We start from the raw sequence: 27,005 nt of genomic DNA, 5'->3' as shown, positions 1-27,005 counted from the left end.
AAGGATTGGTGCCGATAGGACATACGCACCTTGTTTCGCGCTGGAGAAAGGCCATAGAAGGGCGTAATTCTCATTACGTTCAATATAGGATTGTTGAAGAAAAAAATGCGGTGCATTACTTTCTGGGCAAACCTAGTATATGTTACTAAAGATACCCAAAACCAGACATGTGATTCACAAGTGACGCACTGGCCACGCCACCAGGAGAAGGATTGGTGCCTATAGGACATACACACATTGTTTCGCGCTGGAGGAAGGCCATAGAAGGGCGTAATTCTCATTACGTTCAAAAAAAATTGTTGAAGAAAAAAGTGCGGTGCATTACATTCTGGGCAAACCTAGTATATGTTACAAAAGATACCCAAAACCAGACATGTGATTCACACAGTGACGCACTGGCTCCGCCACCAGGAGAAGGATTGGTGCCTATAGGACATACACACCTTGTTTCGCGCTGGAGGAAGGCCATAGAAGGACAGAATTCTCATTACATTCAATAAAGAATTGTTGAACAAAAAAATGCGTTGCATTACTTTCTGGGCAAACCTAGTGTAAGTTACAAAAGATACCCAAAACAAGACATGTGATTCACACAGTGACGCACTATCTTCACCACCAGGAGAAGGATTGGTGCCGATAGGACATACACACCTTGTTTCGCCCTGGAGGAAGGCCATAGAAAGGCGTAATTCTCATTACGTTCAATTAAGAATTGTTGAAGAAAATAATGCGGTGCATTACTTTCTGGGCAAACCCAGTATATGTTACAAAAGATACCCAAAACCAAACATGTGATTCTCACAGTGACGCCCTGGCTCCGCCACCAGGAGAAGGATTGGTGCCTATAGGAAATACACACCTTGTTTCGCGCTGGAGGAAGACCATAGAAGGGTTTAATTCTCATTACGTTCAATAAAGAAATGTTGAAAAATAAATGCGGTGCATTACTTTCTGGGCAAACCTGGTATATGTTACAAAAGATACCCAAAACCAGACATGTGATTCACACAGTGACGCACTGACTCCGCCACCAGGAGATGGATTGGTGCCTATAGGACATACACACCTTGTTTCGCGCTGGAGGAAGGCCATAGAAGGGCGTAATTCTCATTACGTTCAACAAATAATTGTTGAAGAAGAAAATGCGGTGCGTTACTTTCTGGGCAAACCAAGTATATGTTACAAAAGATCCTCAAAACCAGACATCTGATTCACACAGTGACGCACTGGCTCCGCTACCAGGAGAAGGATTGGTGCCTATAGGACATACACACCATGTTTCGCGCTGGTAGAAAGCCATTGATGGGGCGTAATTCTCATTACGTTCAATAACTAATTGTTGAAGAAAAAGAATATGGTGCATTACTTTTTGGGCAAACCTAGTATATGTTACAAAAGGTACCCAAAGCCAGACATGTGATTCACACAGTGACGCACTGGCTCCGCCACCAGGAGGAGGATTGGTGCCTTTAGGACATACACACCTTGTTTCGCGCTGGAGGAAGGCCATAGAAGGGCGGAATTCTCATTAAGTTCAATAAAGAATTGTTGAAGAAAAAAATGCGGTGCATTACTTTCTGGCAAACCTAGTATATGTTGCAAAATATACCCAAAACCTAACATGTGATTCACACAGGGACGCACTGGCTCCGCCACCAGGAGAAGGATTCGTGCCGATAGGACATACTCACCCTGTTTAGCGCTGGAGGAAGGCCATAGAAGGGTGTAATTCTCATTACGTTCAATAAAGAATTGTTGAAGAAAAAAATGCGGTGCATCACTTTCTGGACAAACCTAGTATATGTTATAAAAGATACCCAAAACCAGACATGTGATTCACACAGTGACGCACTGGTTCCACCACCAGGAGAAGGATTGGTGCCGATAGGACATACACACCTTGTTTCGCGCTGGAGGAGGTCCATAGAAGGGCGTAATTCTCATTACGTTCAGTGAAGAATTGTTGAAGAAAAAGAAGCGGGGCATTACTTTCTGGGCAAACCTTGTATATATTACCAAAGATACCCAAAACCAAACATGTGATTCACACAGTGACGCACTGGCTCCACCACAAGGAGAAGGATTGGTGCCGATAGGACATACACACCTTGTTTCGCGCTGGAGGAAGACCATTGAAGGGCGTAATTCTCATTACGTTCAATAAAGAAATGTTGAAAAATAAATGCGGTGCATTACTTTCTGGGCAAACCTAGTATATGTTACAAAAGATACCCAAAACCAGACATCTGATTCACACAGTGACGCACTGGCTCCGCCACCAGGAGAAGGATTGGTGCCTATACGACATACACACCATGTTTCGCGCTGGAAGAAAGCCATTGAAGGGCGTAATTCTCATTATGTTCAATAAATAATGGTTGTAGAAAAAAATGCGGTGCATTACTTTTTGGGCAAACCTAGTATATGTTACTATAGATACCCAAAGCCAGACATCTGATTTACACAGTGACGCACTGGCTCCGCCACCAGGAGAAGGATTGCTGCCGATAGGATATACACACCATGTTTCGCGCTGGAGGAAGGCCATAGAAGGGCGTAACTCTCATTACGTTCAATTAAGAATTGTTGAAGACAATAATGCGATGCATTACTTTCTGGGCAAACCTAGTATATGTTACAAAAGATACCCAAAACCAGACTTATGATTCACACAGTGACGCAATGGCTCCGCCACCAGGAGAAGGATTGGTGCCGATAGGACATACACACCTTGTTTCGCGCTGGAGGAAGGCCATAGAAGGGCGTAATTCTCATTACGTTCAACAAATAATTGTTGAAGAAGAAAATGCGGTGCGTTACTTTCTGGGCAAACCAAGTATATGTTACAAAAGATCCTCAAAACCAGAAATCTGATTCACACAGTGACGCACTGGCTCCGCTACCAGGAGAAGGATTGGTGCCTATAAGACATACACACCATGTTTCGCGCTGGAAGAAAGCCATTGATGGGGCGTAATTCTCATTACGTTCAATAAATAATTGTTGAAGAAAAAAAATGTGGTGCATTACATTTTGGGCAAACCTAGTATATGTTACAAAAGATACCCAAAACCAGACATCTGATTCACACAGTGACGCACTGGCTCCGCCACCAGGAGAAGGATTGGTGCCGATAGGACATACACACCTTGTTTCGCGCTGGAGGAGGGCCATAGAAGGGCGTAATTCTCATTACGTTCAGTGAAGAATTGTTGAAGAAAAAGAAGCGGGGCATTACTTTCTGGGCAAACCTTGTATATATTACCAAAGATACACAAAACCAAACATGTGATTCACACAGTGACGCACTGGCTCCACCACCAGGAGAACGATTGGTGCCGATAGGACATACACACCTTGTTTCGCGCTGGAGGAAGACCATAGAAGGGCGTAATTCACATTACGTTCAATTAAGAATTGTTGAAGAAAAAAATTTGGTGCATTACATTCTGAGCAAACCTAGTATATGTTACAAAAGATACCCAAAACCAGACATGTGATTCACACAGTGACGCACTGGCTCCGCCACCAGGAGAAGGATTGGTGCCTATAGGACATACACACCTTGTTTCGCGCCGGAGGAAGGCCATAGAAAGGCGTATTTCTCATTACGTTCAATTAAGAATTGTTGAAGAAAAAAATGCGGTGCATTACTTTCTGGGCAAACCCAGTATATGTTACAAAAGATATCCAAAACCAAACATGAGATTCTCACAGTGACGCACTGGCTCCGCCACCAGGAGAAGGATTGGTGCCTATAGGACATACACACCTTGTTTCGCGCTAGAGGAAGGGCATAGAAAGGCGGAATTCTCATTAAGTTCCATAAAGAATTGTTGAAGAAAAAAATGCGGTGCATTACCTTCTGGCAAACCTAGTATATGTTGCAAAAGATACCCAAAACCTAACATGTGATTCACACAGGGACGCACTGGCTCCGCCACCAGGAGAAGGATTCGTGCCGATAGGACATACTCACCCTGTTTAGCGCTGGAGGAAGGCCATAGAAGGGTGTAATTCTCATTACGTTCAATAAAGAATTGTTGAAGAAAAAAATGCGGTGCATTACTTTCTGGACAAACCTAGTATATGTTATAAAAGATACCCAAAACCAGACATGTGATTCACACAGTGACGCACTGGTTCCACCACCAGGAGAAGGATTGGTGCCGATAGGACATAGACACCTTGTTTTGCGCTGGAGGAGGGCCATAGAAGGGCGTAATTCTCACTACGTTCAGTGAAGAATTAATGAAAAAAAAGAAACGGGGCATTACTTTCTGGGCAAACCTTGTATATATTACCAAAGATACCAAAAACCAGACATCTGATTCACACAGTGACGCACTGGCTCCGCCACCAGGAGAAGGATTGGTGCCTATACAACATACACACCACGTTTCGCGCTGGAAGAAAGCCATTGAAGGGCGTAATTCTCATTATGTTCAATAAATAATGGTTGTAGAAAAAAATGCGGTGCATTACTTTTTGGGCAAACCTAGTATATGTTACAAAAGATACCCAAAACCAGACATCTGATTCACACAGTGGCGCACTGGCTCCGCCACCAGGAGAAGGATTGCTGCCGATAGGACATACACACCATGTTTCGCGCTAGAGGAAGGCTATAGAAAGGCGTAATTCTCATTACGTACAATAAATAATTGTTGAAGAAGAAAATGCGGTGCGTTACTTTCTGGGCAAACCAAGTATTTGTTACAAAAGATACCCAAAACCAGACATGTGATTCACACAGTGACGCACTGGCTCCGCCACCAGGAGAAGGATTGGTGCCTATTGGACATACACACCTTGTTTCGCGCTGGAGGAAGGCCATAGATGGGCGTAATTCTCATTACGTTCGATAAATAATTGTTGAAGAAAAAAATGCGGTGCATTACGTTTTGGGCAAACCTAGTATATGTTACTATAGATACCCAAAGCCAGACATCTGATTTACACAGTGACGCACTGGCTCCGCCACCAGGAGAAGGATTGCTGCCGATAATACATACACACCATGTTTCGCGCTGGAGGTAGGCCATGGAAGGGCGTAATTCTCATTACGTTCAATTAAGAATTTTTGAAGAAAAAAATTTGGTGCATTACATTCTGGGCAAACCTAGTATATGTTACAAAAGATACCCAAAGCCAGACATGTGATTCACACAGTGACGCACTGGCTCCGCCACCAGGAGGAGGATTGGTGCCTTTAGGACATACACACCTTGTTTCGCGCTGGAGGAAGACCATAGAAGGGTTTAATTCTCATTACGTTCAATAAAGAAATGTTTAAAAATAAATGCGGTGCATTACTTTCTGGGCAAACCTAGTATATGTTACAAAAGATACCCAAAACCAGACATGTGATTCACACAGTGACGCACTGGCTCCGCCACCAGGAGATGGATTGGTGCCGATAGGACATACACACCTTGTTTCGCGCTGGAGGAAGGCCATAGAAGGGCGTAATTCTCATTACGTTCAATAAATAATTGTTAAAGAAGAAAATGCGGTGCATTACACTCTGGGCAAAACTAGTATACGTTACAAAAGATACCCAATACCAGGCATGTGATTCACACAGTGACGCACTGGCTCCTCCACCAGGAGAAGGATTTGTGCCGATAGGACATACACACCTTGTTTCGCGCTGGAGGAAGGCCATAGAAGGGCGTAATTCTCATAACATTCTATTAAGAATTGTTGAAGAAAATAATGCGGTGCATTACTTTCTGGGCAAACCTAGTATATGTCACAAAAGATACCGAAAACCAGATATGTGATTCACACAGTGACCCACTGGCTCCGCCACCAGGAGAAGGATTGGTGCCCATAGGACATACACACCTTGTTTCGCGCTGGAGGACGGCCATAGAAGGGCGTAATGCTCATTACGTTCAATGAAGAATTGTTGAAGAAAAAAGAGCGGTGCAGTACTTTTTGGGCAAACCTAGTATATGTTGCAAAAGATACCCAAAACCAAACATGTGATTCACACAGTGACCCACTGGCTCCGCCACCAGGAGAAGGATTGGTGCCTATAGGATATACACACCCTGTATCGCGCTGTAGGAAGGCCATAGAGGGGCGTAATTCTCATTACGTTCTATAAAGAATTCTTTAAGAAAAAAATGCTTTGCATTACAGTATGGGCAAGCCTAATATATGCTACAAAAGATACCCAAAACCAGACATGTGATTCACACAGTGACGCACTATCACCACCACCAGTAGATAGATTCGTGCCGATAGGACATACACATTTCGTTTCGCGCTGGAGGAAGGCCATAGAAGGGCGTAATTCACATCACGGTCGATAAAGAAGTGTTGAAGATAAAAATACGGTGCATTACTTTCTGGGCAAACCTAGTATATGTTACAAAAGATTCCCAATACCGGACATGTGATTCACACAGTGACGCAATGGCTCCGCCACCAGGAGAAGGATTGGTGCCTATAGGACATACACACCTTGTTTCGCGCTGGAGGAAGGCCATAGAAGGGCGTAATTCTCATTACGTTCAATAAAGAATTGTTGAAGAAAAAAATGCGGTGCATTACTTTCTGGGCAAACCTAGTATTTGTTACAAAAGATACCAAAAACCAGACATGTGATTCACACAGTGACGCACTGGCTCTGCCACCAGGAGAATGATTGGTGCCGATAGGACATACACACCTTGTTTCGCGCTGGAGGAAGGCCCTAGTAGGGCGTAATTCTCAATACGTTCAATAAAGAATTGTTGAAGAAAAAAATGCGGTGCATTACTTTCTGGGCAAACCTAGTGTATGTAACAAAAGATACGCAAAACCAGACATGTGATTCACACAGTGACGCACTGGCTCCACCACCAGGAGAGGGATTGGTGCCGATAGGACATACACATCTTGTTTCTCGCTGGAGGAAGGCCATAGAAGGGCGTAATTCTCATTACGTACAATAAAGAATTGTTGAAGAAAAAAATGCGGTGCATTACTTTCTGGGCAAACCTAGTATATGTTACGAAAGATACCAAAGACCAGACATGTGATTCACACAGTGACGCACTGGCTCTGCCACCAGGAGAATGATTGGTGCCGATAGGACATACACACCTTGTTTCGCGCTGGAGGAAGGCCCTAGAAGGGCGTAATTCTCAATACGTTCAATAAAGAATTGTTGAAGAGAAAAATTCGGTGCATTACTTTCTGGGCAAACCTAGTATATGTTCCAAAAGATACCCAAAACCATACATGTGATTCACACAGTGATGCACTGTCTCCACCACCAGGAGAAGGATTGGTGCCGATAGGACATACACACCTTGTTTCGCGCTGGAGGAAGGCCCTAGAAGGGCGTAATTCTCAATACGTTCAATAAAGAATTGTTGAAGAAAAAAATGCGGTGCATTACTTTCTGCGCAAACCTAGTATATGTAACAAAAGATACGCAAAACCAGACATGTGATTCACACAGTGACGCACTGGCTCCACCACCAGGAGAAGGATTGGTGCCGATAGGACATACACACCTTGTTTCGCGCTGGAGGAAGGCCCTAGAAGGGCGTAATTCTCAATACGTTCAATAAAGAATTGTTGAAGAAAAAAATGCGGTGCATTACTTTCTGGGCAAACCTAGTATATGTAACAAAAGATACGCAAAACCAGACATGTGATTCACACAGTGACGCAATGGCTCCGCCACCAGGAGAAGGATTGGTGCCTATAGGACATACACACCTTGTTTCGCGCTGGAGGAAGGCCATAGAAGGGCGTAATTCTCATTACGTTCAATTAAGAATTGTTGAAGAAAAAAGAGCGGTGCAGTACTTTCTGGGCAAACCTAGTATATGTTACAAAAGATACCCAAAACCAGACATGTGATTCACACAGTGACCCACTGGTTCCGCCACCAGGAGAAGGATTGGTGCCGATAGGACATACACACCTTGTTTCGCGCTGGAGGAAGGCCCTAGAAGGGCGTAATTCTCAATACGTTCAATAAAGAATTGTTGGAGAAAAAAATTCGGTGCATTACTTTCTGGGCAAACCTACTATATGTTCGAAAAGATACCCAAAACCATACATGTGATTCACACAGTGATGCACTGTCTCCACCACCAGGAGAAGGATTGGTGCCGATAGGACATACACACCTTGTTTCGCGCTGGAGGAAGGCCCTAGAAGGGCGTAATTCTCAATACGTTCAATAAAGAATTGTTGAAGAAAAAAATGCGGTGCCTTACTTTCTGGGCAAACCTAGAATATGTAACAAAAGATACGCAAAACCAGACATGTGATTCACACAGTGACGCACTGGCTCCACCACCAGGAGAAGGATTGGTGCCGATAGGACATACACACCTTGATTCTCGCTGGAGGAAGGCCATAGAAGGGCGTAATTCTCATTACGTTCAATAAAGAATTGTTGAAGAAAAAAATGCGGTGCATTACTATCTGGGCAAACCTAGTATATGTTACGAAAGATACCAAAAACCAGACATGTGATTCACACAGTGACGCACTGGCTCTGCCACCAGGAGAATGATTGGTGCCGATAGGACATACACACCTTGTTTCGCGCTGGAGGAAGGCCCTAGAAGGGCGTAATTCTCAATACGTTCAATAAAGAGTTGTTGAAGAAAAAAATGCGGTGCATTACTTTCTGGGCAAACCTAGTATATGTTCCAAAAGATACCCAAAACCATACATGTGATTCACACAGTGATGCACTGTCTCCACCACCAGGAGAAGGATTGGTGCCGATGGGACATACACACCTTGTTTCGCGCTGGAGGAAGGCCCTAGAAGGGCGTAATTCTCAATACGTTCAATAAAGAATTGTTGAAGAAAAAAATGCGGTGCATTACTTTCTGGGCAAACCTAGTATATGTAACAAAAGATACGCAAAACCAGACATATGATTCACACAGTGACGCACTGGCTCCACCACCAGGAGAAGGATTGGTGCCGATAGGACATACACACCTTGTTTCTCGCTGGAGGAAGGCCATAGAAGGGCGTAATTCTCATTACGTTCAATAAAGAATTGTTGAACAAAAAAATGCGGTGCATTACTTTCTGGCCAAACCTAGTATAAGTTACAAAAGATACCCTAAACCTGACATGTGATTCACACAGTGGCGCTCTGGTTCCGCCACCAGGAGAAGGATTGGTGCCGATAGGACATACACACCTTGTTTCGCGCTGGAGGAAGGCCATAGAAGGGCGTAATTCTCATTACGTTCAATAAAGAATTGTTGAAGAAAAAAATGCGGTGCATTACTTTCTGGGCTAACCTAGTATATATTACAAAAGATACCAAAAACCAGACATGTGATTCACACAGTGACGCACTGGCTCTGCCACCAGGAGAATGATTGGTGCCGATAGGACATACACACCTTGTTTCGCGCTGGAGGAAGGCCCTAGAAGGGCGTAATTCTCAATACGTTCAATAAAGAATTGTTGAAGAAAAAAATGCGGTGCATTACTTTCTGGGCAAACCTAGTATATGTTCCAAAAGATACCCAAAACCATACAAATGGATTCACACAGTGATGCACTGTCTCCACCACCAGGTGAAGGATTGGTGCCGATAGGACATACACACCTTGTTTCGCGCTGGAGGAAGGCCCTAGAAGGGCGTAATTCTCAATACGTTCAATAAAGAATTGTTGAAGAAAAAAATGCGGTGCCTTACTTTCTGGGCAAACCTAGTATATGTAACAAAAGATACGCAAAACCAGACATGTGATTCACACAGTGACGCACTGGCTTCACCACCAGGAGAAGGATTGGTGCCGATAGGACATACACACCTTGTTTCTCGCTGGAGGAAGGCCATAGAAGGGCGTAATTCTCATTACGTTCAATAAAGAATTGTTGAAGAAAAAAATGCGGTGCATTACTATCTGGGCAAACCTAGTATATGTTACGAAAGATACCAAAAACCAGACATGTGATTCACACAGTGACGCACTGGCTCTGCCACCAGGAGAATGATTGGTGCCGATAGGACATACACACCTTGTTTCGCGCTGGAGGAAGGCCCTAGAAGGGCGTAATTCTCAATACGTTCAATAAAGAATTGTTGAAGAAAAAAAATGCGGTGCATTACTTTCTGGGCAAACCTAGTATATGTTCCAAAAGATACCCAAGACCATACATGTGATTCACACAGTGATGCACTGTCTCCACCACCAGGAGAAGGATTGGTGCCGATAGGACATACACACCTTGTTTCGCGCTGGAGGAAGGCCCTAGAAGGGCGTAATTCTCAATACGTTCAATAAAGAATTGTTGAAGAAAAAAATGCGGTGCATTACTTTCTGGGCAAACCTAGTATATGTAACAAAAGATACGCAAAACCAGACATGTGATTCACACAGTGGCGCACTGGCTCCACCACCAGGAGAAGGATTGGTGCCGATAGGACATACACACCTTGTTTCTCGCTGGAGGAAGGCCATAGAAGGGCGTAATTCTCATTACGTTCAATAAAGAATTGTTGAACAAAAAAATGCGGTGCATTACTTTCTGGCCAAACCTAGTATAAGTTACAAAAGATACCCTAAACCTGACATGTGATTCACACAGTGACCCACTGGTTCCGCCACCAGGAGAAGGATTGGTGCCGATAGGACATACACACCTTGTTTCGCGCTGGAGGAAGGCCATAGAAGGGCGTAATTCTCATTACGTTCAATAAAGAATTGTTGAAGAAAAAAATGCGGTGCATTACTTTCTGGGCTAACCTAGTATATATTACAAAAGATACCAAAAACCAGACATGTGATTCACACAGTGACGCACTGGCTCTGCCACCAGGAGAATGATTGGTGCCGATAGGACATACACACCTTGTTTCGCGCTGGAGGAAGGCCCTAGAAGGGCGTAATTCTCAATACGTTCAATAAAGAATTGTGGAAGAAAAAAATGCGGTGCATTACTTTCTGGGCAAACCTAGTATATGTTCCAAAAGATACCCAAAACCATACATGTGATTCACACAGTGATGCACTGTCTCCACCACCAGGAGAAGGATTGGTGCCGATAGGACATACACACCTTGTTTCGCGCTGGAGGAAGGCCCTAGAAGGGCGTAATTCTCAATACGTTCAATAAAGAATTGTTGAAGAAAAAAATGCGGTGCCTTACTTTCTGGGCAAACCTAGTATATGTAACAAAAGATACGCAAAACCAGACATGTGATTCACACAGTGACGCACTGGCTCCGCCACCAGGAGAAGGATTGGTGCCGATAGGACATACACACCTTGTTTCTCGCTGGAGGAAGGCCATAGAAGGGCGTAATTCTCATTACGTTCAATAAAGAATTGTTGAAGAAAAAAATGCGGTGCATTACTATCTGGGCAAACCTAGTATATGTTACGAGAGATACCAAAAACCAGACTTGTGATTCACACAGTGACGCACTGGCTCTGCCACCAGGAGAATGATTGGTGCCGATAGGACATACACACCTTGTTTCGCGCTGGAGGAAGGCCCTAGAAGGGCGTAATTCTCAATACGTTCAATAAAGAATTGTTGAAGAAAAAAATGCGGTGCATTACTTTCTGGGCAAACCTAGTATATGTTCCAAAAGATACCCAAAACCATACATGTGATTCACACAGTGATGCACTGTCTCCACCACCAGGAGAAGGATTGGTGCCGATAGGACATACACACCTTGTTTCGCGCTGGAGGAAGGCCCTAGAAGGGCGTAATTCTCAATACGTTCAATAAAGAATTGTTGAAGAAAAAAATGCGGTGCATTATTTTCTGGGCAAACCTAGTATATGTAACAAAAGATACGCAAAACCAGACATGTGATTCACACAGTGACGCACTGCCTCCACCACCAGGAGAAGGATTGGTGCCGATAGGACATACACACCTTGTTTCTCGCTGGAGGAAGGCCATAGAAGGGCGTAATTCTCATTACGTTCAATAAAGAATTGTTGAACAAAAAAATGCGGTGCATTACTTTCTGGCCAAACCTAGTATAAGTTACAAAAGATACCCTAAACCTGACATGTGATTCACACAGTGGCGCTCTGGTTCCGCCACCAGGAGAAGGATTGGTGCCGATAGGACATACACACCTTGTTTCGCGCTGGAGGAAGGCCATAGAAGGGCGTAATTCTCATTACGTTCAATAAAGAATTGTTGAAGAAAAAAATGCGGTGCATTACTTTCTGGGCTAATCTAGTATATATTACAAAAGATACCAAAAACCAGACATGTGATTCACACAGTGACGCACTGGCTCTGCCACCAGGAGAATGATTGGTGCCGATAGGACATACACACCTTGTTTCGCGCTGGAGGAAAGCCCTAGAAGGGCGTAATTCTCAATACGTTCAATAAAGAATTGTTGAAGAAAAAAATGCGGTGCATTACTTTCTGGGCAAACCTAGTATATGTAACAAAAGATACGCAAAACCAGACATGTGATTCACACAGTGACGCAATGGCTCCGCCACCAGAAGAAGGATTGGTGCCTATAGGACATACACACCTTGTTTCGCGCTGGAGGAAGGCCATAGAAGGGCGTAATTCTCATTACGTTCAATTAAGAATTGTTGAAGAAAAAAGAGCGGTGCAGTACTTTCTGGGCAAACCTAGTATATGTTACAAAAGATACCCAAAACCAGACATGTGATTCACACAGTGACTTACTGGTTCCGCCACCAGGAGTAGGATTGGTGGCGATAGGACATACACACCTTGTTTCGCGCTGGAGGAAGGCCATAGAAGGGCGTAATTCTCATTACGTTCAATTAAGAATTGTTGAAGAAAAAAATGCTGTGCATTACTTTCTGGGCAAACCTAGTATATGTTACAAAAGATACCAAAAACCAGACATGTGATTCACACAGTGACGCACTGGCTCTGCCACCAGGAGAATGATTGGTGCCGATAGGACATACACACCTTGTTTCGCGCTGGAGGAAGGCCCTAGAAGGGCGTAATTCTCAATACGTTCAATAAAGAATTGTTGAAGAAAAAAATTCGGTGCATTACTTTCTGGGCAAACCTAGTATATGTTCGAAAAGATACCCAAAACCATAGATGTGATTCACACAGTGATGCACTGTCTCCACCACCAGGAGAAGGATTGGTGCCGATAGGACATACACACCTTGTTTCGCGCTGGAGGAATTCCCTAGAAGGGCGTAATTCTCAATACGTTCAATAAAGAATTGTTGAAGAAAAAAATGCGGTGCCTTACTTTCTGGGCAAACCTAGTATATGTAACAAAAGATACGCAAAACCAGACATGTGATTCACACAGTGACGCACTGGCTCCACCACCAGGAGAAGGATTGGTGCCGATAGGACATACACACCTTGTTTCTCGCTGGAGGAAGGCCATAGAAGGGCGTAATTCTCATTACGTTCAATAAAGAATTGTTGAAGAAAAAAATGCGGTGCATTACTATCTGGGCAAACCTAGTATATGTTACGAAAGATACCAAAAACCAGACATGTGATTCACACAGTGACGCACTGGCTCCACCACCAGGAGAATGATTGGTGCCGATAGGACATACACACCTTGTTTCGCGCTGGAGGAAGGCCCTAGAAGGGCGTAATTCTCAATACGTTCAATAAAGAGTTGTTGAAGAAAAAAATGCGGTGCATTACTTTCTGGGCAAACCTAGTATATGTTCCAAAAGATACCCAAAACCATACATGTGATTCACACAGTGATGCACTGTCTCCACCACCAGGAGAAGGATTGGTGCCGATGGGACATACACACCTTGTTTCGCGCTGGAGGAAGGCCCTAGAAGGGCGTAATTCTCAATACGTTCAATAAAGAATTGTTGAAGAAAAAAATGCGGTGCATTACTTTCTGGGCAAACCTAGTATATGTAACAAAAGATACGCAAAACCAGACATATGATTCACACAGTGACGCACTGGCTCCACCACCAGGAGAAGGATTGGTGCCGATAGGACATACACACCTTGTTTCTCGCTGGAGGAAGGCCATAGAAGGGCGTAATTCTCATTACGTTCAATAAAGAATTGTTGAACAAAAAAATGCGGTGCATTACTTTCTGGCCAAACCTAGTATAAGTTACAAAAGATACCCTAAACCTGACATGTGATTCACACAGTGGCGCTCTGGTTCCGCCACCAGGAGAAGGATTGGTGCCGATAGGACATACACACCTTGTTTCGCGCTGGAGGAAGGCCATAGAAGGGCGTAATTCTCATTACGTTCAATAAAGAATTGTTGAAGAAAAAAATGCGGTGCATTACTTTCTGGGCTAACCTAGTATATATTACAAAAGATACCAAAAACCAGACATGTGATTCACACAGTGACGCACTGGCTCTGCCACCAGGAGAATGATTGGTGCCGATAGGACATACACACCTTGTTTCGCGCTGGAGGAAGGCCCTAGAAGGGCGTAATTCTCAATACGTTCAATAAAGAATTGTTGAAGAAAAAAATGCGGTGCATTACTTTCTGGGCAAACCTAGTATATGTTCCAAAAGATACCCAAAACCATACAAATGGATTCACACAGTGATGCACTGTCTCCACCACCAGGTGAAGGATTGGTGCCGATAGGACATACACACCTTGTTTCGCGCTGGAGGAAGGCCCTAGAAGGGCGTAATTCTCAATACGCTCAATAAAGAATTGTTGAAGAAAAAAATGCGGTGCCTTACTTTCTGGGCAAACCTAGTATATGTAACAAAAGATACGCAAAACCAGACATGTGATTCACACAGTGACGCACTGGCTTCACCACCAGGAGAAGGATTGGTGCCGATAGGACATACACACCTTGTTTCTCGCTGGAGGAAGGCCATAGAAGGGCGTAATTCTCATTACGTTCAATAAAGAATTGTTGAAGAAAAAAATGCGGTGCATTACTATCTGGGCAAACCTAGTATATGTTACGAAAGATACCAAAAACCAGACATGTGATTCACACAGTGACGCACTGGCTCTGCCACCAGGAGAATGATTGGTGCCGATAGGACATACACACCTTGTTTCGCGCTGGAGGAAGGCCCTAGAAGGGCGTAATTCTCAATACGTTCAATAAAGAATTGTTGAAGAAAAAAAATGCGGTGCATTACTTTCTGGGCAAACCTAGTATATGTTCCAAAAGATACCCAAGACCATACATGTGATTCACACAGTGATGCACTGCCTCCACCACCAGGAGAAGGATTGGTGCCGATAGGACATACACACCTTGTTTCGCGCTGGAGGAAGGCCCTAGAAGGGCGTAATTCTCAATACGTTCAATAAAGAATTGTTGAAGAAAAAAATGCGGTGCATTACTTTCTGGGCAAACCTAGTATATGTAACAAAAGATACGCAAAACCAGACATGTGATTCACACAGTGGCGCACTGGCTCCACCACCAGGAGAAGGATTGGTGCCGATAGGACATACACACCTTGTTTCTCGCTGGAGGAAGGCCATAGAAGGGCGTAATTCTCATTACGTTCAATAAAGAATTGTTGAACAAAAAAATGCGGTGCATTACTTTCTGGCCAAACCTAGTATAAGTTACAAAAGATACCCTAAACCTGACATGTGATTCACACAGTGACCCACTGGTTCCGCCACCAGGAGAAGGATTGGTGCCGATAGGACATACACACCTTGTTTCGCGCTGGAGGAAGGCCATAGAAGGGCGTAATTCTCATTACGTTCAATAAAGAATTGTTGAAGAAAAAAATGCGGTGCATTACTTTCTGGGCTAACCTAGTATATATTACAAAAGATACCAAAAACCAGACATGTGATTCACACAGTGACGCACTGGCTCTGCCACCAGGAGAATGATTGGTGCCGATAGGACATACACACCTTGTTTCGCGCTGGAGGAAGGCCCTAGAAGGGCGTAATTCTCAATACGTTCAATAAAGAATTGTGGAAGAAAAAAATGCGGTGCATTACTTTCTGGGCAAACCTAGTATATGTTCCAAAAGATACCCAAAACCATACATGTGATTCACACAGTGATGCACTGTCTCCACCACCAGGAGAAGGATTGGTGCCGATAGGACATACACACCTTGTTTCGCGCTGGAGGAAGGCCCTAGAAGGGCGTAATTCTCAATACGTTCAATAAAGAATTGTTGAAGAAAAAAATGCGGTGCCTTACTTTCTGGGCAAACCTAGTATATGTAACAAAAGATACGCAAAACCAGACATGTGATTCACACAGTGACGCACTGGCTCCGCCACCAGGAGAAGGATTGGTGCCGATAGGACATACACACCTTGTTTCTCGCTGGAGGAAGGCCATAGAAGGGCGTAATTCTCATTACGTTCAATAAAGAATTGTTGAAGAAAAAAATGCGGTGCATTACTATCTGGGCAAACCTAGTATATGTTACGAGAGATACCAAAAACCAGACTTGTGATTCACACAGTGACGCACTGGCTCTGCCACCAGGAGAATGATTGGTGCCGATAGGACATACACACCTTGTTTCGCGCTGGAGGAAGGCCCTAGAAGGGCGTAATTCTCAATACGTTCAATAAAGAATTGTTGAAGAAAAAAATGCGGTGCATTACTTTCTGGGCAAACCTAGTGTATGTTCCAAAAGATACCCAAAACCATACATGTGATTCACACAGTGATGCACTGTCTCCACCACCAGGAGAAGGATTGGTGCCGATAGGACATACACACCTTGTTTCGCGCTGGAGGAAGGCCCTAGAAGGGCGTAATTCTCAATACGTTCAATAAAGAATTGTTGAAGAAAAAAATGCGGTGCATTATTTTCTGGGCAAACCTAGTATATGTAACAAAAGATACGCAAAACCAGACATGTGATTCACACAGTGACGCACTGCCTCCACCACCAGGAGAAGGATTGGTGCCGATAGGACATACACACCTTGTTTCTCGCTGGAGGAAGGCCATAGAAGGGCGTAATTCTCATTACGTTCAATAAAGAATTGTTGAACAAAAAAATGCGGTGCATTACTTTCTGGCCAAACCTAGTATAAGTTACAAAAGATACCCTAAACCTGACATGTGATTCACACAGTGGCGCTCTGGTTCCGCCACCAGGAGAAGGATTGGTGCCGATAGGACATACACACCTTGTTTCGCGCTGGAGGAAGGCCATAGAAGGGCGTAATTCTCATTACGTTCAATAAAGAATTGTTGAAGAAAAAAATGCGGTGCATTACTTTCTGGGCTAATCTAGTATATATTACAAAAGATACCAAAAACCAGACATGTGATTCACACAGTGACGCACTGGCTCTGCCACCAGGAGAATGATTGGTGCCGATAGGACATACACACCTTGTTTCGCGCTGGAGGAAAGCCCTAGAAGGGCGTAATTCTCAATACGTTCAATAAAGAATTGTTGAAGAAAAAAATGCGGTGCATTACTTTCTGGGCAAACCTAGTATATGTAACAAAAGATACGCAAAACCAGACATGTGATTCACACAGTGACGCAATGGCTCCGCCACCAGAAGAAGGATTGGTGCCTATAGGACATACACACCTTGTTTCGCGCTGGAGGAAGGCCATAGAAGGGCGTAATTCTCATTACGTTCAATTAAGAATTGTTGAAGAAAAAAGAGCGGTGCAGTACTTTCTGGGCAAACCTAGTATATGTTACAAAAGATACCCAAAACCAGACATGTGATTCACACAGTGACTTACTGGTTCCGCCACCAGGAGTAGGATTGGTGGCGATAGGACATACACACCTTGTTTCGCGCTGGAGGAAGGCCATAGAAGGGCGTAATTCTCATTACGTTCAATTAAGAATTGTTGAAGAAAAAAATGCTGTGCATTACTTTCTGGGCAAACCTAGTATATGTTACAAAAGATACCAAAAACCAGACATGTGATTCACACAGTGACGCACTGGCTCTGCCACCAGGAGAATGATTGGTGCCGATAGGACATACACACCTTGTTTCGCGCTGGAGGAAGGCCCTAGAAGGGCGTAATTCTCAATACGTTCAATAAAGAATTGTTGAAGAAAAAAATTCGGTGCATTACTTTCTGGGCAAACCTAGTATATGTTCCAAAAGATACCCAAAACCATAGATGTGATTCACACAGTGATGCACTGTCTCCACCACCAGGAGAAGGATTGGTGCCGATAGGACATACACACCTTGTTTCGCGCTGGAGGAAGGCCCTAGAAGGGCGTAATTCTCAATACGTTCAATAAAGAATTGTTGAAGAAAAAAATGCGGTGCCTTACTTTCTGGGCAAACCTAGTATATGTAACAAAAGATACGCAAAACCAGACATGTGATTCACACAGTGACGCACTGGCTCCACCACCAGGAGAAGGATTGGTGCCGATAGGACATACACACCTTGTTTCTCGCTGGAGGAAGGCCATAGAAGGGCGTAATTCTCATTACGTTCAATAAAGAATTGTTGAAGAAAAAAATGCGGTGCATTACTATCTGGGCAAACCTAGTATATGTTACGAAAGATACCAAAAACCAGACATGTGATTCACACAGTGACGCACTGGCTCTGCCACCAGGAGAATGATTGGTGCCGATAGGACATACACACCTTGTTTCGCGCTGGAGGAAGGCCCTAGAAGGGCGTAATTCTCAATACGTTCAATAAAGAATTGTTGAAGAGAAAAATGCGGTGCATTACTTTCTGGGCAAACCTAGTATATGTAACAAAAGATACGCAAAACCAGACATGTGATTCACACAGTGACGCACTGGCTCCACCACCAGGAGAAGGATTGGTGCCGATAGGACATACACACCTTGTTTCTCGCTGGAGGAAGGCCATAGAAGGGCGTAATTCTCATTACGTTCAATAAAGAATTGTTGAACAAAAAAATGCGGTGCATTACTTTCTGGCCAAACCTAGTATAAGTTACAAAAGATACCCTAAACCTGACATGTGATTCACACAGTGGCGCTCTGGTTCCGCCACCAGGAGAAGGATTGGTGCCGATAGGACATATACACCTTGTTTCGCGCTGGAGGAATTCCATAGAAGGGCGTAATTCTCATTACGTTCAATAAAGAATTGTTGAAGAAAAAAATGCGGTGCATTACTTTCTGGGCTAACCTAGTATATATTACAAAAGATACCAAAAACCAGACATGTGATTCACACAGTGGCGCTCTGGTTCCACCACCAGGAGAATGATTGGTGCCGATAGGACATACACACCTTGTTTCGCGCTGGAGGAAGGCCATAGAAGGGCGTAATTCTCATTACGTTCAATAAAGAATTGTTGAAGAAAAAAATGCGGTGCATTACTTTCTGGGAAAACCTAGTATATGTTACAAGAGATACCCAACACCAGACATGTGATTCACACAGTGACGCAATGTCTCCGCCACCAGGAGAATGATTGGTGCCGATAGGACATACACACCTTGTTTCGCGCTGGAGGAAGGCCATAGAAGGGCGTAATTCTCATTACGTTCAATAAAGAATTGCTGAAGAAAAAAATGCGGTGCATTACTTTCTGGGCTAACCTAGTATATATTACAAAAGATACCAAAAACCAGACATGTGATTCACACAGTGGCGCTCTGGTTCCACCACCAGGAGAATGATTGGTGCCGATAGGACATACACACCTTGTTTCGCGCTGGAGGAAGGCCATAGAAGGGCGTAATTCTCATTACGTTCAATAAAGAATTGTTGAAGAAAAAAATGCGGTGCATTACTTTCTGGGAAAACCTAGTATATGTTACAAGAGATACCCAAAACCAGACATGTGATTCACACAGTGACGCAATGTCTCCGCCACCAGGAGAAGGATTGGTGCCGATAGGACATACACACCGTGTTTCGCGCTGGAGGAAGGCCATAGATGGCCGTAATTCTCATTATGTTCAATAAAGAATTGTTGAAGAAAAAAATGCGGTGCATTACTTTCTTGGCAGACCTAGAATATGTTGCAGAAGGTACCCAAAACCAGACAGTATCTCAATATGTGGGTAAGGTATCACACATGAAGATGATAGCAGTGAAGTGTATTTCTGACGAATAGGAACAATTTAATATCCAGTTCACTACTAACGCATCTAAAATAAACTGAGATTTTTTCATATACTTGGAATGACAATTGCGCAGTCCATGCAGCCTTTCAATATTGATACGTGACGAAGAATTAGTACGTAAGACAAAATAAAGGAAATAAAAAACAAATAAATAATCTCTTACCCATTCCTAGAGATCATTAACATAGATATTTTTGTCACGTGAGAATACAATTATCACTTTCGGACAACACCGTTGGTACAGGCGAGTGTCTGTGTGTGTGTGTGGATGGTGGGGGGGGGGGGGGCCTTGTGCCTGCGCGGGTGTGTGGGTGGGCACGCGCGGGGGCACTTCCGTATACGTGTGTGCGCATGTGCTTCTTAGTGTTTTAGTAGTTCCAGTTTTGAGCAGTGACCATTTCACAAATCATATAGCAAATGATCAATTCCCGATAGGAGCTCTTAACGTATCCACTATTCCCGTCATACATACTTCATTTTTACAGCTACAGTGTCTGTTGTTTGCCTTTTAAATACTTTATTAATACTAGTTAGTGTTGTGTGTGCAAGTACTAAAATCCAATTTTAATAAGTTTGGCAACATATCACCATTTTTAATAGAGTTAGTTATTCTTTAATATGTTTGTTCCGAGGATCAAAGCTGCACCTTTCGTTCTCTTGTGGAATAGGTCAGTTTTAGAAATATGTTGACTATTTATATGATTGTAATCGGTCATTGTTTTGTACACATTTGTATTTCAAATTTGTTTAATTGTAACTTAACTTCTTTTGGAAGTAAAACAGAGCTCTCCCTATGTCTTCTCAAAACGAAAAAAGAGAGTCAAACAATTTATTTCTAAGGACGAGCTACCCCAGAACATTAAACCATATGACGTTAGTAAACGAAGATATTAAACTTAAACAGACGTTTTCGCATTTCCTTCTCCATAAGTCAAAAGCTACAGAGTCTATCTGTTTTATAAGATTTGTAACATGCGATTTTCAGTTTAAATTCTTATCAATATAATCGCTTAATAATTTCGAATATTCTGTTTCATTATCTGATTTGCCCTCACGGTTTAATTCTAACAATGTAGTCAGGTCTCCGTGTGACTGCTACGGTCACAGGTTCGAATCCTGCCTCGGGCATGGATGTATGTAATGCCCTTAGGTTAGTTAGGGTTAAGTAGTCCTAAGTTCTAGGGAATTGATGACCTCAGATGTTAAGTCCCATAGTGCTCAGAGCAATTTAAACCATGTTTTTGTAATCAATTCTTGTGCAGTACTAAATTTCATGTATTATTGTTATTAGTGACTGCTCATTTGCAGAGAAACAGCTATTAAATTCCAAGAAAAAGGAAAAAAGTGTAAAAGTTTCTCCGTTAGGCTTCACTATAACAATTGTGATTACAGAGATATGTAAACAGGCAGAATAAGGCGCTGCGGTCGGCAACGCCTGTGTAAGACATCAAGTGCCGGGTGCAGTTATTAGATCGGTTACTGTTGCTGCAATGCCAGGTTATCATGATTTATGCGAGTTTGAACGTGGTGTTATAGTCGGTGCACAAGCTATGGGACACAGCATCTCCGAGGTAGCGATCAAGGGGGGACTTTCTCGTACGACCATTTCACGAGTGTACCGTGAATTTCACGAATCCGGTAATACATTAAATCTCCGATATCGCTGCGGCTGAAAAAGATCCTTCAATAACGGGACCTACGATAATTGAAGAGAATCGTTCGGCGTGACAGAAGTGCAACCCTTCCACAGATTATTGCATTTTTCAATGCTGGTGCATCAACAAGCGTCAGCGTGCAAACTATTCAACGAAACATCATCGATATGGGCTTCCGAAGCCGAAGGTCTACTCGTGTACCCTTGATGACGAAGCCTCTACTGGGCCTGTCAACACCGACATTTTACTGCTGATGACTGAAAACATGTTGGTTGGTCGGACGAGTCTCGTTTCAGATTGTATCGAGCGGATGGACGTGTACTGATATGGAGACAGCCTCATGAACTGTTCAAGCTGGTGGAGGGTCTGTACTGGTGTGCGGCGCGCGCAGTTGGAGTGATATGGGACCCCTATACATCCAGATACGACTCCGACAGGTGACACGTCGGTAAGGATCCTGTCGGATCACCTGCATCCATACATGTCCATTGGGCAGTCCGACAGACTTAGGCAATTCCAGCAGGACAATGCGACATCCCACACGTCCAGAATTGCTACAGAGTGAATCCAGGAACACTCTTCTGATTTTAAACACTTCCGCTGGCCACCATATTCCCCAGACTTGAACATTATTGAGCGTATCTGGAATGCCTTGCAACGTGCTGTTCAGAAGACATCTCCACCCACTCGTACTCTTACGGATTTAGGAGAGCTCTGCAACATTCATGGTATCAGTTCCCTCTAGCATTACTTCAGACATTATTCGAGTCAATGCTATGTCATGCTGCGGCACTTTTGCGTGCTCGCAGGGGCTCTAGATGATATTAAGCAGGTGTACCTGCTTCTTGGCTCTTCAGTATATATGAAAACGACCTTTTCAAGGTGACTAACAAGGTTTATGGTAAAATATAGGCTGCAGTATTGGAATATCTTATTATTTTCTGCAGGTAAAATAGTTCCACTTCTTACGTTAAAAACACGCGTTTTGAGAGAAGCCATCAATTGAGCCGTGGCACCTGGTATAAATTCTGTTTTCGATAAGGTCGCGCTCTTTGGTTTTCAGCTGTTCGAGTCAGATAGGTAGCGCGCCTCGGCGGCAAGAGCGTTGTGACGAGTACGGGGGGAAGGGGGAGAGAGTGGACACGAAGTAAGTAGAGACAGAGTGCTCCTCCGTAAGGCTGCGCGGTTGGATTTGTCTTTTGCTTGGTCGTAATGTGATGTGCCGGGGCTCGTGATGGTCATGCAGTTGTGCATTCTTCAGCGTTACCATGCTGTGAAACATAGTTTGGTTCCATCTTTGCCTTGGTCAATGATTTACTTCTTGCCTAACTGGAGAGGCAAGCGTTTCGTAATGGGAAGTTGGCAGATTATGTGTGGGCAACTTCTCACTCCATGTTTTGCAGTTGCTTCTGCATTTACTTGTGGTGCTGTTCATTGTGTGATTCATAGAGTAGCTTTTCAGCTTCTTTTAAAAAGGAAGAAAAGGAAAAATAAAAAATTTGCAGCTCACTTCCTTTTGGGTGTTATTTTAGCTGCCTGTTGAGCTAGCGTAAACTTCATCTTGACCAGAAAGAAGCTCTTTCTGTCTTATTGAGAGTAAACTGTGTGCTGCCATTTTCCTTTTTTTTCTGATATTAAAACTTCCGTTAGCTTTAGTTGTTTTCTTCCGAGCGCCGCTAAGAGTCGCTGCGTGTTGGAGCACGGTCCAGTTAGGTGTTCAACGCTTTGGAAATGTGTTTATTTGGGCCCGCCCGTGTATTGGGTGGTTGTAAGCATGAAAACTGTAAACAATTTTGATATTAAAAGTATCAGGCCTCTATGTGCATTTGGCTATTTGAAAGAAGTTTATTTCAGTTTAGATGTTTGAGTTCCTCTGAAGCCTAGTGCTAGTTCGTAGCCCTAATATTATTAGAGTGTTTGTTTTGAGTACATAATTTTGATTAGCAAGCCATCACATGGAGCATAATTATGTATTACATGAAATTGCTCTCACTCGCTTATTGTGACGCTAAGGCGACACATTTTTAAAGTACGCTACAATTGTACATATTATTTGCTGATAAGTATAATTCCTAACAGACTGACGGTCCAGCTAGTACTTAGGCCAAGACTGATGAATATATTTTTCTCTTAATATGGCCTTTAAGGTTGTTAATGAACTATTGTCACATTAATGATCAAAGTTAGGGAGTAAATTTTGAAGCTGATCACTTTCCATCTTTGTTGCTTATTTTAATCGACTTTCTTGAAACCTGCCCATTCTATCCTCTATTTCGTATCGAATCTAGTATTGAATAATTCTTATACATTAACTAAGTCTTTTTACTGTACTAGAGGTGCTCCTCGACGTACATTTGTTATTAGAGGCTTGATAAGGATTGTACTGTTGCTGTGCTTTGACCTGTCTCAGAAATGAGTTTTGTTTTGCAATCACAGCTGGTGTTCAGTGCTATCGGCCAGTTTAGACCAGCATTTTAATGTTTGGGTACAGCCAGAAAATCTACTGGAAGGGTCAGTTATCATTTCAAGAATTTTAGCCTGCGCATATTCTGCAGATTAGTATTTTTGTACAGCTCTGTTGGCACAATTAAAGAAGGATTAAGTGTTTTTCTAGTTTTAAGACTCGTAATCGTAGGACTGTTTCTGTGATTCTTTCATTTATTTGAACCTTAAAGGCTGCTTTTATCCATGGATTCTTTAACAATTTATATTTATTTTACTGAGGCTTCATGCTGGCAGGTATTGTTCGATGTAATTTGGAGCTGTTCTAAATTTGACAGCATCTGTTGTTCAATTGGACAGTAAAGGAAAAGGAAATTTTTTTAACTTTATAAACTTTAAAAATTTTATTGGCTGTGGTCCAGGAACCGTACGCTATTTAATTGCAAAACTTATACACAGCCACTTCGGTTGCACAAAATTTTGTCAGTTGACCACAGTTTCGATTGCACTAGGGCAATCTTGATCCAAATAAAGAGTTACATAGAATACATGTAATCACATCATGGTTTAAAACGTCTGAGTAAAAGTGCTCTCATCAAACAAAATGTCATATATTTTATTCCTGTGAAATTCTGTTTGATGGTAGCACTTTTCCTCAGACGTTTTAAATCATGGTGTGATTACATTGGCGGTCGCTGTGGCTGAGTGGTTCTAGGTGCTTCATTCCTGAACCGCGCTGCTGCTACGGTCGCAGGTTCGATTCCTGCCTCAGACATAGATGTGTGTGATGTACTTAGGTTTGTTCGGTTTAAGTAGTTCTATGTCAAGGGGCTGATGACCTCAGATGTCCCATAGTGCTCAGAATCATATGAACCATTTTTTAGTGATTACATGCATTCCATGTTTTTTTTTTATTCTGATGGAGATTGCCCTAGTGCCATCGAAACCGTGGTCACTTGACAAATTTTTTTGCAACCGACGTGGCTGTATATACTTTCTGTAATTTTTAACTTTTAGACCATAATGGTTATTGTTAGTGCTCATAAATTGTGAGTGTGAAATAATAGGTTGTTCCTTTTAATAATGAATGTTGTTTTAAATTACCTGAGATCCAGCCCTTCCATTCAATCGCTTTTTCTGGCGCTTACTTAGAAGCAGTTACGAGGCTCATCAGCTAAGTAACTTCACTGTATCTTACGTGACATTTCATACAACAAGATATCGATAATTTAATTACAGAATATTAAAAATATCTAATAAATTCTTAATGATGTAGTAAACATGTGTAGGGGATATTAAAGTACAAAAGGCATTGGGATGACTAGAGGCTCCATAGAGCGGCCAGGAAATGTATTGGAGCGAGTAGCTTGGAAACAAAATAGCACGCCAGGAAGAATACGAGGACAGGATAGAGCGCGCAGGCGCAGGGCTGCCGCGACTCACCTGCGACGTGGACGGCGATGCTGTTGGTGATGCCCCGAGGCGTGGCGCACGTGTAGACGCCCGTGTCCTGCGGCTTGCTGTAGTAGATGGACAGCCGGTACTTCCACTCGCGCTCCTCCGCCGCTATCGCCCAACCTGGCAACAAGTACCAGACCCCTCATGGCGCTGTTACGCAACTACAACAAGCAGTAATCACTTCTTGCTAATGAAGCTACATCTCGCGTTACAACACCAGCATCATCAACATGTTCTCGGTGGATAGTGATTTGTGCTCGTGGAATAACTGCCGCTAATGGGAAAGGATGTCCATTTGTAATCTTGGTATTTTGTAGGGGGTCAAGTTTCCGCAGCCTTATTCCAAAAAAGTAAAGGAAGAGCAGTTGAACGAAATGTGCAATATCTTGAAAGGAGGGCACAAGATGAACATCAACGGAAGCAAAACGAGGATAATGGAATGGGTCGAATTAACTCAGATGAGCTGAGGGAATGAGGTTAGGAAATTAGACACTTAAAGTAATAAATGAGTTTTGGTATTTGGGAAGAAAAATAAAGGATGATGGTCGAAGTAGGGAGAGTATAAAGTGTAGACTGGTAATGACAAGAAAAGCGTTTCTGTAGAAGAGATATCTGTTAAAATCTAGTATAGATATGTCAGGAAACCCTTTCTGAAAGTATTTTTGTGGAGCATAGCCATGTATTGGAAGTGGAAAATGGGAAATACACAGTTTAGACAAAAAGAGAATAGAAGCTACGTAATACTGAAGATTAGGTGGGTAGGTGGGTAGAATTGGGGAGAAGAGGAATTTGTGGCTCAACTTGACTAGAAGAAGGGATCGGTTGGTAGGACGCGTTCTGAGGTATCGGTGGGTCACCAGTTTAGCTGTGGAGCGAAGCTTGGGAAGGGGGAGGGGAGTTAAAGTCGTAGAGGGACACCAAGATATGAAAAGAGTATGCATATGCAGACGGAAGTAGGTTGCAGCAGTTACTCGGCGTAAAAGACGCTTGCAGACGATAGAGTAGCACGGAGAGCTGTATCAAACCAAATTTTTCCACTTAAGACCACAACAACAACAACATTCCAGAGAACTGGTATTGGAGCAGTGTGGCTCCCTGATGGGAAAAAATTGTTTGGATTCCCAGGATTTGCCTCACAACCAGGGAAAACCTCCTGTAAAACTTGGTTTTATCTGGGGACTGGGATAGTTTTTTATTTATCTTTTTTCTGGAGAAGAGCAAATAAATATGAATGCTAGATGTGCGTACGGTAGTCAGATCGATACTAAAATAACAGTGTGTTTCGTGTAGGCCTGTATGCCTCCCCTTGTTTTCTTTACATTGTGTTTAGTGGTTACAAATTTAGTTACTGGCAGCGGAAATTATTTTGATAGGTCTGAAGAACTCACATACACGTAAACAGAGAATGATTAACAGCTGTTATTGTGTGCCTAGTACCCATC

General features: G+C 43.1%; 1 protein-coding gene across 1 annotated transcript in view; it reads right to left on the bottom strand.

The window, feature by feature from the left end:
- Nucleotides 1–27,005, bottom strand: part of LOC124613609 (locomotion-related protein Hikaru genki-like) — a gene marked incomplete at its 5' end in the record, with an annotated part of 336,916 nt that overhangs the window by 148,328 nt on the left and 161,583 nt on the right. Inside the window, one exon of the mRNA XM_047142324.1 lies at nucleotides 25,549–25,683. Coding sequence (XP_046998280.1) covers nucleotides 25,549–25,683 — 135 coding nt within the window. The remainder of the gene's footprint in view (nucleotides 1–25,548; nucleotides 25,684–27,005) is intronic.

This window comes from Schistocerca americana, chromosome 4 (assembly GCF_021461395.2).
Source record: "Schistocerca americana isolate TAMUIC-IGC-003095 chromosome 4, iqSchAmer2.1, whole genome shotgun sequence".
Lineage (NCBI taxonomy): Eukaryota > Metazoa > Arthropoda > Insecta > Orthoptera > Acrididae > Schistocerca > Schistocerca americana.
This window is presented reverse-complemented; position numbering and strand designations above follow the sequence as displayed.